Source organism: Ochlerotatus camptorhynchus, unplaced genomic scaffold (assembly GCF_037179485.1).
Source record: "Ochlerotatus camptorhynchus isolate MF236.1 unplaced genomic scaffold, CSIRO-AGI_Acam_v1.1 ptg000045l, whole genome shotgun sequence".
In the NCBI taxonomy this organism is placed as follows: domain Eukaryota; kingdom Metazoa; phylum Arthropoda; class Insecta; order Diptera; family Culicidae; genus Ochlerotatus; species Ochlerotatus camptorhynchus.
Genome location: NW_027040536.1, coordinates 2,360,755 through 2,379,568, shown reverse-complemented (window position 1 = coordinate 2,379,568; position 18,814 = coordinate 2,360,755). Strand labels below are relative to the sequence as shown.

The window sequence follows — 18,814 nt, the reverse complement described above, 5'->3', positions numbered from 1 at the left end:
TTGCACATTGTTTTATAGATTGAACCCGTAATCGATATCAATAAAACCGATGACACTCATCATCGGAGAATTTCTCATCCATCAATCGCCGAAACAGGAAATGCCACAATTTCCGTCTATGAAGTTTTGCCCATGAAACCGATCTTCTTCGTCAACTATATCCCAATCAGCAGCACTAAAACCATCCAATAAAACCACCACAAACCAACAGAAGCTGTCGTTTTCGTTCCTCCATCAGATATGTTCCGCATCTTGGCAGTCGCTTAGAACCCGTCCTACTAGGTTAGACCGAAACCTCAACTTCACATCACTCATCGTTGCGACGCCAATATTCACATCTTTATTGCACTGTAAACAACGACGCAGCATGCTTCGCTTTACGCTTGCGGCGAACCATTCCCATAAAAATTTCCCCTCACTCGCATAAATTTGCCATCATCGCAGCAACCACGTACTTTTCACTTCTTTGGACTGACTTTCATCAGCATTTCTTCACATCATCCTGTCATATAAAAACCCACATTCGTCACAACTTCAACCTTAATTTTCCACTTTGCCTTTTCCACTCTATCGTATTAGACACTGCATTGCACTAGATTGGACTTGCAATTTGCACATGCAGAACCTTAGCCAAACGATCAAAACAAACTCAACTCACGGGACTGTTGCAATCCAAGCACGTTCTTATTCACCAACCCGACGACGAGCGTGAAAAGTTAGACAAACATGCGCACATTTTCCGCAAAACCGCAGTATTCTCAACCCGTTACGTGTTTTATTCTAATTAGACTGTAGCACGTGCGCCTTTTCTCCTAATGCAGGTCGCAAGATACGAAAAAAGAAAAATCGATATGCTCGCCGTAAAAATGTACTCGATCAAGGTGGAACCCGACGCAAACGATGATCTCTAGAACCGTTCAGCAGGCAAGCGTGTTTGGCTTAGTACTAAAGTGGTAGGCGACGGGAGTTGCCTAGGGAACCGTATGTTCTAGGAGGAAGACTGTTTTCTGTTGTGGCAAGGTTTCCAAAACAGACGCGTGCGCACCATGCGCCTACTTGGTGCGGTGACAGACGAAGCCGTAGTTTGGCATTTCGTTTGCGCATGCACCGAAGGTTTATTCACTCCCGATGATTCGGAAGGTGCCCATAGGTGCCAACGACGATGGGTGTCTGAACCGTGGGATGCACGTATGGACGTGGAGCTAATGGGGATATCCCATGAACTTATGCTGCGAGTAAATTCGAGGATGGTATGCAGTGGTGAGGAGTGTTGCTGTTACGTAATTATTTAAGTGAACCATTGCTTAACTAGAGGCATTTAAATCCAATCAATGCAACCGTTGTGATGCAGAAGATCTTTCACGTAGCAATATGACGTTACAATAAATCGTTTAAAAAGTGTCAGCAAATTCGTTTATCTCAAAAGCAATCAGAAATGAATCATCCAATCACTTTTAAAGCTAATAATCGTTCGTAGTTTTTCATCACTGTTTCCAAGAGCATCTACCAGACGACCTTCACCTAATGGGTAACAACTGTTTTCGGATTATCTGATGCATTTTTCATTTTCCATGACCGACAACTGAGTTCGGTTTTTGGATTAATCAAACAGTGGTGCTGCAAGCTTACGAAGTGAATTCGGACCAGATCGACTTTCTGCGTTTTTTGGTGAAACAATATAAAAATCACACCTGTTAGAGGAAAAGATATCACTCGCTCACCGCAGTCTCATCAGTTGAGTTCAGTCTAAAAAATCACTGGAACGCAGTTCGTGCAATTAAGGCATCTCATATAATGAAGGTAAATAAATTAAGTCGCTTTCTAATAGAAGTGTAACTAGTTCCATTCGATCATATCTTTTCAGGCGTTCGTAGTGTTGTCCATGGCTTTGGCCGTTGCCTCCTGTGCGGCAGTTGACGATTCTTCCAAGAAGGACAAACGAGGCCTCTGGGAGCTGGGATACGGTCACGATTCCCACGATTTTGACGACCATCACCAAGAAGTTAAGCATGTCTCAACCACCATCACCAAGAACGTTGCAGTCCCGTACCCAGTTGAGGTCGTTAAGCATGTTCCAGTTGAAGTGAAGGTCCCATACCCGGTGCATGTCGAGAAGAAGGTTCCAGTCTACGTGGAGAAGAAAGTGCCAATCTATGTGGAAAAGAAGGTTCCATACCACGTTGACCGCCCAGTCCCATACCCAGTCGAAGTGAAGGTCCCAGTTGTCCACAAGGAATACGTCGAAGTGCCAAAACCGTACGCAGTTCATGTTGAGAAGCCCGTTCCAGTGTACGTCCAGAAGCCGGTTTACATCGAGAAGCATGTTCCAGTGACCGTGCACATCAAGGAGCACAAGAAGAAGCACTGGGGACTGTTCTAAGCGATGATCTGTCTGTTTGTGTGTGATGAATTGTGAATAAATGCGTATTAATGAGTACATCTAAAATCATACTAAATTGATTAATGAGCGTTTTAGTAGATTAATTGTATACCTTTTTCGTCTATTTCTCCTTTCAATTCTACTACTTTTGCATCACTTTCACTTTCACTTTCCCTTTCACTTTGAACTATAACAGATACATATTTCGTTTACTACTTGCAAATTCCTTAAGTGTCTAGTCATAGAAGTCTTTGAAACCATTTTAAGTTTGAAAATTGCAATCTCGGAAAAATCCCCATCCTGATCAGGAATTAAACTTACATCATCTTGCATGGTATGGCGTGTCTTTACTGATTGGGGTAAATCAGATGAATCTAAATGCTCAGGAAATTATAAGCCATTATAAGCCATTTCATTGAAAGTAAGTTATTACCACGTTAAAATAAATTATGTCATGATTATTCAAATAATGTGCTAATTAAACATTTGCTCAAGTGAGTGCATCAGTCAACCGGCGGTCGACCTAATGAACCATAACGGAAAATGTGAAATCTCTATTTTAAACTTGATTACGTCCTGTTCTTCAGCCACATTTATGAAAACGCTTCCCAAATTACATGAGGCCAAAAGAGACAAATCAGAAAGGCTAAGAAAATCATTGCGAAACGGGAAGCGGAATACTTCTTATGGGTTTGTTCGTAAAATGTAAGCTCAGTTGGTTGCGATCTAATACTGCACTGGCGCATTGAAGTTTATAAGGGAAAAGTGAATTTTTTGCTCTCATCGTCCTATCCTTTTCTATAATGGTTTATGGATAAACTTGTTATTCTGTTCTGTTATTTCAAAATCTCCTGTTAAATTAATAGTGAGATAATCATAATCAACCCGTTCTAAATTTAGAATCGAACGAATATTTCGCTTCGATCATGTCCAGCTAGGTAACCTTTATGAGCTAAAAGGAAAAGGGCATCGTAAGGGGTGAAACCCGTGGAAATGTAGCTACGGAAGCTACGAGACTCAGCTCTCCAGATGCCACAAGTATGATGCGAATCGAATGGTTTTAAAACTCTAATAACTTCCGATTCAGCTTCCATCAGATCAAATGCTCTTTTCCATTATCACACGATTAAGATCTTAGCAGCTGAAATCTAACACGAAAGCCATTTCCAGATATATAATATGAACTAAAAACTTAAACGAGAAATGGTTGATATGTTCCAAAGTCCATACTTCCTTCTGAGACTGGGTCAACGAGTCAAACTGGATATGGTCAGTGGCGTGCACTTAATACTGTTATTTTTTTTTTTTTTTTTTATATATATATATCTTTATTAAGGATACTTTTAGCCGTTGGCTGTAATACTGTTAATTGAATGTGCAGTTAATACTGTTAATGTGAATGTCGTATGAAATTTATAAAGATCGACAAAAAATCCCTGACGCCGGAAAGATAAATAACTGAATTTTTCCCATAGCAACCGAGCATGAGCATGAGCATGAGCATGATTGACCGCCCACGGTTGTTACTCTGTTATTGCCAGACCAGCTGTAATTACACAGAGAACCAATAGACGATGCTTGGGACTAGTAATCATCCTCAATTTGAAAAACCTCTTGATCTCGAATTAGGCAATACCAGCGCCAGCCGTGACTGAACGCAGGTCAAGAAAGAAATGGGTAGGAATGTGTTGACGTGACACTCGCTTTGATGGAAGCCGCGGAGTCTTCTGCACTTCCACGAGGAATCACAGGGATGTAGGGTAAGAGGGTTAAGTTTGCAGCAGGGTTCGTTTTGGTAAACGATAAACTGAATTGATATCCTAACAATCATATAACGCAAAGGAGCTTGGGATTGAACCCACGATCTTCTGCTCAGTAAGCAAAAACGTTTGCTCTAAGGCCGCTGAGCCCCTCATATCACATTATAGCGTTACTCTAGTTTTTATAACTATTCAAACCCGGCACCGACGACAACGAAAAGTTTTACAACATACACGATAAACAAGCGATCTTACCATACATTTTTAATATGAAAGGACCTGGGACCGCGTTTTTCTGCTCAGTAAGCAAGCCGACGATCTTTGAAATCATAAAACTAAAAGCTACGAAAGAGTAAAGCTACGAAAGAGATGGTTCAGGCAATCATAACAAGCTATGACCGACGTGACGATTGTTTAAGACCTGGTTAAACAAGCTATTCAAATGAAATCACGTTCTCGAATTTCACTTGGCATGTAATGAACAACAGAAATACGCGATAGTTCATATTTTCAGCGGTTGATGGTTAATTTTAAATATACTAACGTACTGCCTACGCCTACGACGGCGATTACGACAGCGACTACGACGGCGCCTACGACAACGATAACAGCGAATTTGTAACTTACCGTTTGTTTAGGATAAACACCTTTGCCCGGCACCTACACTGGTTCTTCATGTCCACTATCTGTCACTGTTTGCAAAATATCTAATAGTAATTACCTTTGTTGTAATACTGCCTGTATTGCCATGGTCATCTGGGAGGAGGGTCGCATCTAGTGCTTTCCCCAGGAACCGTTCACGGCCAGCAGCTACGGCCCGTCCAGTCTTCGGCGTATCCAGCGAGGCATCCTTCAGATTACTTACAATCTCCGACACTCAATGCAAATCGCAGGCACACTTACGCTAGTTACAAAAAAACACACCCGTACAAAGAAACGGATCCAATAATCGTCACTCTCGCGAAAGCACCCCCGTAGTCATCGAACGGCATAAAAAAGGAATCGGTGGGCAATTTTGTGATACGAATTTCCAAAATCAACCGGGAATGCACGAATTTCACCACACCCAACTACGAAACACGTTCAGAAGCACTTTTGATACACTTTCGTTTGACAACACTTAATTTTTTTCAAAAATAGTTGCGAGTGAAACAACATCACCACTGCGTCACTGAAATTTTCCCATAGCAACCGAATAAACAAACTATCGCTAGGTATTTTTAAGTATTTTTTAGATATTTCCAGATATCTATGGGTATGTTGAAAGAAATACAAAGTTTAGAGTGGGATGACCCTAGGTAGGATCCATTTTTGGTCTTGTTCGGGAGTTACCTCACCTAACCCTAGCTACGCCACTGTCGTTTATACTGAAACTTTCCCCAGACCATCTTCAGGCCATCTCTTCTATAGTATGGATACTACCACGGAATCGATAACAGATAGGTAGCGATAACGATCGGTGATAATGACGTCACTGCAATGATCGTCTAGCAGTACAGAGAACGATAACTATAACTTAATTGTCATAGTACAGCCGGCTCTGACTCTTCAGACTGAGTTGGAGCAGAGCCACAATGGATGTAATGTGTTATGTGAAATAGACTTGCAAATATGTAAAGTGTACTAATAAGTTGTATGTTAAAGTTTTATGTTGGACTAAGTGTATGTGGTATTTTGTGTGATTGAATAGACGAATGTGCTGTGAAGAAATAGGTTGGCAGGAAATCCAAAATAAGGCCCAGACCCAGAATGGCAGTGCTTTTACCACCCTTATAGGTGTTGGGAAGGATCCGGTAAGCAACGGTGTGCAATTGAATTAGGTTCTTAAATTAAAAAAAAAACTATGATCAAGTTACCGACCACCAGTTTCAACCACGATGTAAGGCATAAGTTCAGATTTCTTCACCAAAAAATAATTAAGAAAGTTGAAGGGGCCTCAGAAAATATCAACTTTTCATTTTTTTTTTTTACATGAATTAAATGAGTTTTTTCTTTGTGACCTTTTTTCCTCATGGACCATTTAACCTTCATCAACTTCTTCACAGATGTAATTCTGATCGGATATGTCATTTTTATGATATGATTTTTAGAAAAAATACAATCCATTTTCTTATATACCTTTTTTAAACTTGAGTAACAAAAACCATATTAAAATTAAAATTATAATTTTGGTTACCAAGGTAACACTTTGATGCTTAGCAAGTGTTCTTTCAACGATTTTAATTCATCCTTATTTAATAATTGTTGTACATAAACCACGTTAACTTTTGTTCACCTTTATACATCTAAATCTGGTAATTTTAATCAACCGAAAGCATTAACTCACATTTAAAGCATTTGAGGCTTTACATAACAGTATTCTTCGACCCTTATTTAGCCTTCTAGTTTTATTTCAAAAATTTAATGGACTATCGCTTCATATATTATCTTTGTTATGGGACTGCTTTACTTTGATGTCAACTAATTGGTTTTTAATTATTTATGTTGTTATTATTAGTCTAAAATTTACCTTTAGATTTCCACTTAAGCAAATGTGTGGCAAATGGTATGATCGTTGACTAAACATCAAATATAAGTTGACTAATAGCAATCGGAAGAGTATTATACAGCAATACAGATTTGTAATCAACAAACGGTGGCAGTAAAATATTCCTCTCCATTTCAAGTGCAGTAAACACAATGTGCACACAAATGCACGATTTATGTTGATGGTCATTTGGATGCTTATGGCACTTAACATAATTGGAATATATTTTTGAAATGCTGTCTGAAAATTCAGTACAATGAGTGTACATAAAGTGGTGAACATTCAAAAAAACAGGAATACAAATGTTAATACTTCAGACATCGTCGCAGCCCACATCTATCTACTTAGAGCTATTCCCAAAAAGCTGTTTTTTCCTATTTTTCTACGTCATCGTGGCGATAAGTTGGACTCAAAAAGCCGCAAAAATTTACCATTCAGTTTTGTTTAGATTCCAGCTTTGTTTCATGATGAGATAGAAAAAAAAGTTTTTTTACTACTTCAAAAGCTGCAGTAAGCTTATGTTTCAAGATGAATACAAAGAAAAACAAATATTTATGAAGAACTAATTCACATTTATTAACAGTTTTTACACGCAAACAGACAGATCACCGCTTAGAACAGTCCCCAGTGCTTCTTCTTGTGCTCCTTGATGTGCACGGTTACTGGAACATGCTTCTCGATGTAAACCGGCTTCTGGATGTACACTGGAACGGGCTTCTCAACATGAACTGCGTACGGTTTTGGCACTTCGACGTATTCCTTGTGGACAACTGGGACCTTCACTTCGACTGGGTATGGGACTGGGCGGTCAACGTGGTATGGAACCTTCTTTTCCACATAGATTGGCACTTTCTTCTCCACGTAGACTGGAACCTTCTTCTCGACATGCACCGGGTATGGGACCTTCACTTCAACTGGAACATGCTTGACGACCTCAACTGGGTACGGGACTGCAACGTTCTTGGTGATGGTGGTATGGTGCTGGACTTCTTGGTGATGGTCAAATTGATGGGGATGGTTATCGAAACCGGAATGGTCCTGGCCATATCCCAGCTCCCAAAGTCCACGCTTTTCTTTCTTGCTGGAATCGTCGACTGCCGTGCTGGCTGCGATGGCCAAAACCATGGATAGCACTACGAACGCCTTTTCGGAAAGAAAATGGTTTAGACGATCAATTAGCTGATGATTGGGTTATTGAAGAGTTGATTTTCTTACCTTCATGTTTGATGTTGCCGTGGATGATTTTTTTTTTCGGATCGTACTAAAACGGTGAGCTGACCGTAAGCGAGTGATGTCAGTACACTGAACAGTCGATCTTTTTATATTGATCAAACCAGAGCCAGACCGAAAACAGTTGTAATTTATTGTATTTATTACTTCGTCTCTTATATACAATAATTAAAGCATTGTCTTTTTTTTTGGAAAATTGACGAGCTTAACGGTACCCAATACTTATAGCACTCTTTCGTAGAAACGCTTGTTGAAGGTTGCCTCCAAATGTTTCACCCATAACACCAAATGTCCACCTGTTTCCACCCAGACGGCAATCGATAAAACAAAATTAAAAACCGCTCTACAGGTGCGTGACAAATGTCACCATAGGTGCTCTCACTGATCAATGTGTAATTTTCACTGAAACATTTATCATCCAACACGTTCCGTGGCGCTTTGCATTTCAAATGCCCGTATGGTGCCAGATTTATTTGAATATGTTTCCGCTCTCCGTTCCTCATGTCCTGGTTGGTTGGAGTGGAATTGATTGATAAATTGTAATACAAATATTTGAAATTGGTGGTAGTTAAACAACACGCGTTACCAGTGAGAAGAGTACAAAAAGCGCCCAATCAAGGCGGCTATGATATTTTGTTGTTGTCCTTGCTCCTCGGTTTACTTTGATTAAAGCTATATTGGGTGTAAATTTTAATTTTGAAAATTGCGACTGTCCCGTTATGACAAGCTGACCGTGGATGGTGAAAGGTTTCAACCGCAGGGGAAAAATCAGATAAATTATGCAAAATGTTTGCCTGGAAAGACAAAAATGCCACACGATAATTATGTTGTAATCAGAAAACCGTTCATCGAAAGAACAAAGGACAAGAATGACCCTCTCTGTGCTAAATGATGATGATGATGATGATGGTGGTAATGTCTGGTCTGCCCACTTCCCAGGTCTTCGTGCGCCGGGTGTCAATAGCAGAACTGCGGTTCGTTCGCGGGGAAAATGGACAGCTCAGATTTACCGCAGGCAATTTGTCTGACAGCAGCTTTGGTAAACCTTACGCATCAATTTCGGTAGCGACGAGTTATGGAAATGAGATGAAATAAATTGCAGAACAGTCGTTAAAATTTAATGATTTTATAATACCTTATCGGTATTGAAAAATCTCCTTTTTAATTCCCCTAGCGTGACCATTTCTTACAAACAATTCTACTTTTTAACCTTGCCTGGGCATTTCCTTCCTCTCCACCAAACTGGTTCAAAATCAAAAATACAAAATGTATAAGATTTCCACGAAGCTTCCTGTATGAGCTCTGTTATTGCATGAATTGAATGCCAGCCACACTGTGTCATACCTTGAAACTCAAATCTACACATGGTGTCTCCACCAGCACACTATTCTGTACTATACGCATTGGGAGTTAGAGCATAGAGAGATAGAGAGAGAAAAAAAAAACAACAAACAAACTGTAGGTCTACCAAAGCATAGTAGGCTCTGGGTACAACGGACTCGTTCAGTGTGCTTGCCATTTGGGAGCTACTATTAACTGTCAAACGGGAGCCAAACATTCAGAAGACACAAATGCAGTTACCGTTCTTATCTGACGTAAAGCATTATTTTTTCATAAAAATTATCCATTCTTTTTCATAACACATTCTTAATATTAAGGTCTAAGGCAAAAACCAACATATTCAGTGATTAACGTATGGGGCTGTTCATAAACTACGTAGACAGTTTAGAGGGGGGGGGGGTTGACAACTATCCAGGGCCCATACAAATTTAAAAAATCTTGTATGGACAATTGTCTACGCAGGGGGAGGGGGGGGGGTCAAGAATCCCAAAAAACTGTCTACGTAGTTTATGAACAGGCCCTATGAAAACCAGCATAGTTTTTATGACTCAGCTGAATTGCATTAAAACATACTTTGGCGAAACATTTGTTGACATAAATTTTGATGGAGTCATGGGGTGTCGAGCAATCGGAAATCAATTGAGAAAGAGTAAAACAGTTTTAAACTTGAAAACAATTTCGATCGACTCCGCAGTAACCAGAGTAGGCCTAGCTCTAGCCGGAAAAATGGAAAACAAAAACAGAAACATACCAAACACAAAAACAAAGTTCAACAACGCACCTCATCGTGCGGGTGGACGAGGAAAGGCATGTGAAGACAAGGGTACCGCTGCAGATCGGGAGTGAGTCGTGTGCCCGAAGAAACATGTGTGCGATGATCAGAGGTGGCAACAGTACATTTTTTGAAAAACCATCGTCCAGAGCGAAACAAAACAGCCAGCACACGGGCGGCCGTTTATAACTACATTCCAAGCGAACAGCGGAGATAGAGAATAAATAAAATCTCGCAGCCTGATTTTTCCAAACAGTTTATTGTAATGAAATTTTAGCAGCAAGCTTGCGTGTGACAGTAAATTACCAACTCCCTTATTTACGCATAATTTTTACATCAATGCTTATGAGTGGTCAGTCTTCATTCTTATCTTTTAATTCCATGCAATAAACATCAAATAAATGCAGTAATTAGCCAGAAATCAGCAAAATTCTACACGACATAAATTTATGTCGCGCGCGCCGCCGGTCTTGTCTGCTTCTTTGTGCGAAAATGTTCTGTCGCTGGCAGAAAACAGTTTAGAAATGTCATGACATTTTTGCCGCTTGCCAGTTTGTTTTTGTGTGTCGTCAAAATGGTTATCGCAAAAAGTATCAAATGTTAAGGAAAAAATGTTAAACTCCAGGACTCGTGCCACCACTGGCGATGATACCATACCAAATCGGACGATCGAAGTAGGCGAATGGAAGCATCGAACGACGGCTATAGGCCATTAAAACTTTGATTCTCGCGGCTCTCTTGATAAACGGCCTTTTTGTTTTTTTTTTTTTTCCTTTGGTTTGTTTTTTCCGTCGATCTTGTTTTCCGTGCTGAGCACCAATACTACCGACGTGCCAGAAAGGCAGCTCTCACACCTCAACCCTACCTATCGACCCATCAATTCATGAACCGGGGACCAACGGCTTTACTTCCCATCCGAAGGAAGGCGTGATCAGAGATGTTATGCCTCAGAACATCCCGGCGGCGCCGACTGGGATTGAACCCAGGCCTGCTGAGGTGAGAGGTAATCACGCTTACCACTGATAAACGGCTGATAATGCAGATTTCAAAATTTTGTACGGTGAGTTATACGGTTGAAATTTTAAAATTCTTCGGGGATAAAAACATAAGGGCTACTCAATTGACGTAATAATAAATATTAGAACTTTAAAGAGAAAAATTTATGAAAGTGGTTCAAATAGATAGATTTTTATACACCACAGTAAAACTCAAATTAATTGACAGTCTAGGGAAGTACAACTTGATCTGAAGTAATATTTGGTGTAAAAATTGCTCAAATAGGTAGCTATTATAATATTTAATATAAATATTAATGATATTAACTGTGGAAAGCTTCGAAGTAAAAAAGATAACAGTGTAACTTTAACGCATACACTCAATGACGTTTCACCGTTGTTGTTTATGTTTACTACAGTTTTCTGTTTGTCATAATAGATTTACTGCCTAGATTTTCTGATCGATTTCGAGGCTTTTTATGATAGAAACGCCACTGGACGTTTCCCCAGCAGCAAATCTCTTCAAATTGCTGGCTCAAGCTGAATCTAGCGTAATATGACCACGGAACCATCACTCTGGAACTCCGTTTACAGGGGCGACGTAGTCAGTTGATTCCCGTTCCATCGGAGGACAGCACATTGGTTCGTAGGCGATGAAGAATTCATGGAAATTAATGACTATTCCCTAGTAACGGAAGTGCGGCCGAATATGTGCACTGAGATCTGCTACCAAATAATGCCGAATTTATGAGAACAAGGAGCGGATTTTGATGGCGGTGGCCAGCAAGATCATCAAAGAATGACTGCCTTTCATGAGAAATCCATTTTTGATTAAACGAATGTTAAATGTTCACTTAAAACCAAAAATATTCAAAAACAAAAACAACTGTCAGACTAGGTATAAGATTCGTAAATATCACACATATTAAAATATTTAATATTTCCACCATCGGTATTGATGTTGATACTTGGAGCTGTCCTTCCCCTAGTTTACAGTACTCTATTCGAAAAATATAAACGGTTTAAAAGTTTTCTACCATACCTTGCCGTGCAAAATTTTGAAATTTGAGGATTTTTTTTTTATTAGCCGATAAAATAGGACCAAAGGTCTCGGAGTGTTATGAAATGCCCACAGGTAGAGTTTATCGTTCCATGAACGAATCAAAATTTCAAAACATTCAGAATGATTAATTTTTCCAAAACAAGTTGAACTTTTTGAACAATCCCAAGCAACTAAGAGAAAAGTTATTGAAAAAAATCATCTCTGGTAAAATGGTTTTCCCTGTATTTCTATGCAATTTTCCTCCACCGTGAAAATGTTCAAGCAAAATATTTTTGTTTTTTGACGTAGGACTACGTCTGTGATTTCTATATGGGGGTACACTTTGTGAAAACCAAAAATCGAAAATGTAACAAAATTATGAAAGATTTTGAACGTTAATAACTCAGCTGCCCCTTGACCAATTTTAATAATTGTATCACCAATCGATCAGAAATATTCCTATGCATCTGTTAAATTTAAGACCTTGTGATTTTTCAAAATGTCAAAATGTGAAAAGTGATTTCCCTTACACAGATTTCAAAGTTGAATTCCATCCGGTCTCATCAAACGATGTTTATTCAACCACCGCGTGGTGAGTGGTGGTGTTCTCCAGTACACATTGAAAGGCTCCCTGCAAGCAGCTAGCTATCAGGGCTGCCCACACCCGCTAATCGGATTCAGTTCCAATCACCGTGTGTGGTGGTGTTCGGTCGTCGGCATCAGCTGCAGCTGCAACAGCAGAGCTTTCGGCGCGTGGCGTTGAACATTGTTCTCCAGTACACAACGAAAGGCTACCTGCAAGCAGGGAGCTGCAGCCCCCATGAGCATCCATAGAAGGAAGAAAAACATCCATAGAAGGAAGAACCTCAATTTAATATATCCACGTAGTCCTACGTCACCTTTGCGTACAACATGGCTGTTCCTTGTAGTTTTTTTCTACGATTGGTTTGGCTCATGAGTTATGGATTTTTATTGTTAAGTAAGTGTTCCAGATATGGCACTAGTTATCTAATTGTTGGCCCTAGGGTCGGACTCAAATTTGCATTAGCTCTGTAATGATTTGCTAGCGCTATTGTACTCGAACTGTACCAAAAAGTAGCCAGCATAATGTAAACAGGGTGTCACCATCTACCAGCATGAGATTTGAGGAATAGCTGAAATTCATGCTTGTTGGATGAGCTGGTTGAACTAGTGAACTAGCATAAGTGTAAACAGGCCATAAGCAACACCCAATCTGTGCGTGAAAGAACTGTAATGCCTAGATTACACTTATGCTGGTTCACTAGCGCTGATAATTGTTCTACTTATTGCAACCAACCAAGTAGCACGAATTTCAGTTGCTCCTGAAATCTCATGCTGGAAGATGCTGACATCCTGTTTACATTATGCTAACAAACTAATTTTAGTACAGTTTTGGTTAACTAGCACTACCACACCAGCACAGATGTAAACACCCCGAAAATAACAATTAGGGAACATGTACAAATGACTTAGCATTTTAGAGAAACGAGAGGGATTTCAGAAGTTGTGGCCGGCCATGTATTAGGTATAGCAAAATACACTACGAGGAGGGGCGGGTCTAAACCCATGATTATTAACATGATGTAAACAGTTTTGCGGTGCTGATTAACATCGGCGCATCAATTTCTGACACAAACTTGATAAGTTTGCTCCAATTTTGGTTAATCAGCATTATAAACCAGTACATATGTATGCACACATCAGTACACTAGTATATACAATATGTTTGTCAATACTATAGCCTAAGTGGACCCTACACGTTTGCTTTTATTGACAATAATTGTTTTGTTGAAACGGTAGGTGTATCTCTTATCGGACGTGAATAATGACTGAGATTATTTCTAATCTAGTAGTTTGCGGTACTACAGAATGCCTCTCAAAAATAATTAAAGTGAATATTCACTTCTGCTAAGACATACACTAACCGTTCCAACCTCCCCGCACGTTTCAACTTGCCCCGATGTAACTTACATCAAAAAATAGTTTATCAAATTATCTAGTTTTTGAGCTAACTAAGTTGTTACAAAACCTTACGGTATCAAAATAAACAAGGAGGTCACAGATGAAAAGTGTTCTCACCGATTTTGAGAGAGCGATATTTTCACGGTTTGGATGGGAGGGGATAATGAATAATCGTTGAAGAATGAGAGATGAAAATAATGTCGATGCTCAGCTCTACAAAAAAAAAACAGCTTGTGTGATGCGCAGCTTATCTTTTAGCTGAGCGAAAATTTCAATCTCTGAATAAGATTATATAATCAACTACTACCTAAACGGGAAATAGAAAGGTGACACAGTAGGAAGAAGTGTTAGTTTGTTTACTAAAATGAACTATGCCCATTTTGTTATGGCAAGTTTTGCTATAAGAAATGCTCGTGTTCATTAGCGAAATTCACCTCAAGGGTTGATTAATTGCGTAGGAAATCAGTTTGGCACGGCATTTGTGACCAGCATACACCTTCCGGTCGTATGAAGCAGGTCGAAAACTGTCCAAATCCGGCCATACATTTTCTTGTTTTGAATTTTTGTATGGCAAAATAGTGAACTTTTCGTGAACAATAACGACAAAGAACTCACTGTTTTTCTGCGATGTAAGAGAGGATGAACCTGCCCCTACGCCACTCACACATGCGCTTTCGGTTGCCGCTTTTTCTGCTTTTTCTCGCCACGCATAACAATTTTTCTTTTCTTCTTCTTCTTCTTATATTTACTGCACTGCCAATGACGCCGTTTGGATCTCAATTAATTTCCTAAAACTCCTCCAACACTATCCTATTTATCCACCTGCTCACTGTATGCCCATCGTTGGGCCATCTGATGCTGCGCATTACCCTTCTGCACCTTTCTTTTTTTTAAATTCTTTATTTAAGAGATTTTTAGCCTTAGGCTAGTTCATCTCTAATCCTTCTGCACCTATCTAACCAAACACAGGGACACATTTTCAGCTTCTTCCTGCTTCTTATTCTTCTTGCTGAATATTTTTCACCGCTGACAATGGAACACCGAAAACAAACGCATCTAATAGCGGCCATGGCTTGTATTTCTGAAACACATCCTCAACGCACAAACTCGACGATGACAACTTTTAGCAAGTGCCTTTCGTACGGTAGGCGGAACGCCAGCACTCAGCAAGCGAAGGGGTGAAAAAAAAGTTCACAGCCAGCTCTATCTGAACGTTAACGTTGACAGACAAACGCGAACTGCCTGACTCCACAGCCCCCCCCTGATATAAGCATAAACTCTACCTGTGGGCAACATTTTACACAATTCTGAAACCCTTCGGCCCAAACCTGACAGATAATAAAAAAAAAAACCCTCATCTGCCTAAACAAGCCTAAGGCTAAGTTTTAATGGCCTATAGCAACCACTGCTACTATGCGTTCACCGCTGGCAGTTTGAAATTATCGAGTTAAGGCTGGTATCCAGTGAGGAGATTTTTACTAGAAGAACTTCTCATGAAAAATGAAATTATAGAAGCACAATGCCAAACAAAAACTAATGAAAGTGAATCGTTTTGATGGTTTGTCTGAACTTTATTTATAACTCTTGAATTAAAAGTGTTCGAAGAATTGAATTATAATAATATTCCTCCATTTTCAGACGGCATTTTAAATAAACTTTTTCTCGCAAGTTATGAGATTTCATCTCCGTTGCGTTGCGTTGCATTTGTGACGGAGCAATTCATAGGTTGCCTACTGGCAAATACTGCTACTACTTGAACTTTCTACTTACTACTACTTCTACTACTTTAACTTTCTTATTCTAATTGCTTGAGGAAAACTATTTGGGAATGAATCGCTCTCCCATCTGAGTTCAGAACAGGTAAAGTTTGACAATTTCCATTCTACGTTACGGGGAAAGGAAGGATACTGTTGATGTAACGGAGTTGGATAGTTGGGTAGGAGATGGGTCAGGATTCGCTTAAGCAGGTGATGTGACCACCCAACTAACAATGTAAACGCTTTTCTCATTTCATTTTTACAGCATCAAGCTGTATTCAAACGTTATACGATATGAGGCAACCTCTATACAAACAAATCTGGCGAACATAGTCAGCTACTTATAGCTGTTGGGACGGTTGGAACAAGCTCTTATTGCACTTCCATTTACGCTTCTAAACAGCTGCTATCCTGCTGTTTAGTTGTGTGCTAACTTGAAAAGGCGCTTCAACCTTTTCCCGGTTATCCAATAATCACTACACAGCTTTCTCTTGAAGCCGGGATAATATTGTTTACGATTTTTTTGTTGGAGGAATTGAATGGGTTTTTTTTTGCTGTGAGAATTAAATTAATCTAAATAAGTTATACGCACACCACCAAATTATTTACCCTGCACCGGAACCTGGAATCGAACTCGAGACGACCGCATTGGAAAACCTTGACACTACCAACTTCGCTACGCCAACACTTTGAACTGACGTAAAATAATCTACAAGACTTTTTGCAACACTATCGCTGAGTAGAGGCTTTATAATAGTGCACATGAATGACTTTTCTCGACTAGTTACTTCAGCTTTGTAAAGGAGCAAAGTAAAAGCTGCAAAACTGCACACGTCTTAAAATAAACCTAGTTGACTGTAAACATGCTTCCAAAGTAGCGCTAACGCAGTTTATTAGCTGAGTACAGGTTGATTAGTTGTTGAAAAAAGCACTTTTGATATTTATGTTATTCAGCAAGAGTGATGGTTGTGTAGAAGCCATCAAATGAGTCATACATTCACTTTATTAGCTTTGTTTTGAAGCTACAAGTTGAAAGTTGATTAATATTTGCATAGAAGTTACAATAGCGTTTATTGGCTGCCGTTATTCATTGCGACTGACAAATTGAATAATGGTTGTGAAAATGTTGAGTAAATGCTCTCCAAAAACATTTTTCTAGCTTTTTCTTGTAGCTGTATCTGCAGATTGTTTTCAGCTACTTTACAGCACAATGCTGGAAAAGTTGGCTTATAAAGCTGAAAATGTTAGTTGGGCATAGTAATTGTTTTTTTTTTTTAAAGCAGCTTAGGAATAAACCCACGATCTTCTACTGAGTAAGCAAAAGTGGTAGTCGGGCTCCTCAATTTTAATTCCAATCCAAATAACATAACAAACATAAAATAAAATGTTGACTGACGACCAGGCTTACTTCCACTCACTTGCTATAGAAACATGATTTTCTGAATTTTGAAATCATTATAAGTTATAATCATATTTTGTACTTGTTAGATACAAGAACAGGTTGAAAGGCAAGTGTTTGACACATGAAACCTGTCAAATTCGCTTTCAGATAGTCACAATCGGCGATTTTACGACTCGCGAGCGCTCACTCTGAGTGAACGCTCACGAATCATAAAATCGCTTATTGTAACACTCTGGTAGCGAAATTGACAGTGAGTCAAACACTTGCCTTTCATCAGCTTCTTGTATCTAACAAGTACAAAATATCATTATAACATCGAATGATTTCAAAATTAAAAAAAAAAATTATTTTTTTATAGCAAGTGAGTGGAAGCACCCTGCTGACGACAAACACCAAAGTTTTATGGAGGTTTTTTTTTTTTGGTTTATTAATTTATTTGATAAGGCTCACCCGAATTAACTTTACAGAGCCGAGGATTCTTGGTCACTATACAATAGATCTTAAAACTATAGTCAAAAGGTACAACACAATAAACACTTTATCTTCCGCTATCCAAAAAGCCTCCTCCATCAGAACTGGAGCCGCTTCCAGTGGTTTCATTGTATGGCAAATTGTTGTACGCCAACGAGGGTCAGAGCGCATCCATTGCAGCAATGGACGCAAAACGTGGTCAGCACTCACACACTCATCACGAAACGGTTGCTTTCCAAAGTCGACGACGCATAGACCGAAAGAACTGCTGATGAAGAACAATGAGGAGGACCACACAATGGTTGCTGCCGAGAAAACAGACGATCGCGTAGCACACATCGAGAGTGGCCGCTTTTGTCGACAGCCGAGTGAACACTCTTATGGAGGTTTTAATGCATTCTACAAGTCTCAATCATGGTCTCAACCAGGGTTGCTTCCACTCACTTGCTATAAAAAATATTTTTCTGAATTATGCAATCTTTAGATGTTATAATGCTGTGTTGTACTTGTAAGTAACAAGAAGAGGGTGCAAAGTATGTGTTTAAATCATAAAACCTGTCTATTTCGCTTTGAGAGCGTCACAATCAGCGATCTTATGATTCGTGAGCGTTCACTCTGAGTGAACGCTCACGAGTCGTAAAATCGCTGATTGTGACGCACTGAAAGCAATATTGACAGATTTTATGTGTCAAACATATACTTCATGACTTCTTCTTGTAGCTTACAAGTACTTATTAGCATTATACAGTTTCATGATTACATAATTCCAAACGGTTCCAAATTGGGTCCTGCTTAGCCTCTCAAAATTTGAACTACTTTAGTAAAAAACTGGCTTGGCACAAACCCTTTCAAGTGTATATGGGAATTACAATGAGAAAACTTATGTTGTTGTTCATATCTATCTAACAACTCACCACATTTCTGTGCTTTTAAAAATGATAAAAAATTTCTCAACTACAACTTTGTTGAAAACCACTTTTCAATCAAATGCACGGAACAAAAGTTATTAATGATTCAAGTCACTGATGTCTTATGATTATGCTCATTCGACTGTTTAGCAGGCAACATAGGTGTTTCTGGTGCGAAGAATAGAGCACAAATATCATGGCTACTATGTCACACTGCAGAATACAGTGTTGCTAACAAAACAGCTG

The 18,814-nt window shown here is 39.4% G+C and overlaps 3 protein-coding genes across 8 annotated transcripts in view; 1 reads left to right on the top strand and 2 right to left on the bottom strand.

Annotated features, from left to right (window-relative positions):
* The window catches only part of LOC135714989 (protein sickie-like), a 511,961-nt gene that overhangs the window by 395,003 nt on the left and 98,144 nt on the right, over positions 1–18,814 (bottom strand). The window lies entirely within an intron of this gene.
* On the top strand, positions 1,757–2,423 carry LOC135714764 (mantle protein-like). Its single transcript, XM_065238139.1, has 2 exons — positions 1,757–1,800; positions 1,865–2,423. Exons 1-2 carry the CDS (start codon positions 1,795–1,797, stop codon positions 2,378–2,380), a joined length of 522 nt encoding a protein of 173 aa, XP_065094211.1. The 5' UTR covers positions 1,757–1,794; the 3' UTR covers positions 2,381–2,423.
* Positions 7,217–7,942, bottom strand: LOC135714755 (mantle protein-like). The gene is made up of 2 exons (XM_065238126.1): positions 7,883–7,942; positions 7,217–7,810 (listed from the first exon to the last, which is right to left on the bottom strand). Exons 1-2 carry the CDS (start codon positions 7,886–7,888, stop codon positions 7,280–7,282), a joined length of 537 nt encoding a protein of 178 aa, XP_065094198.1. The 5' UTR covers positions 7,889–7,942; the 3' UTR covers positions 7,217–7,279.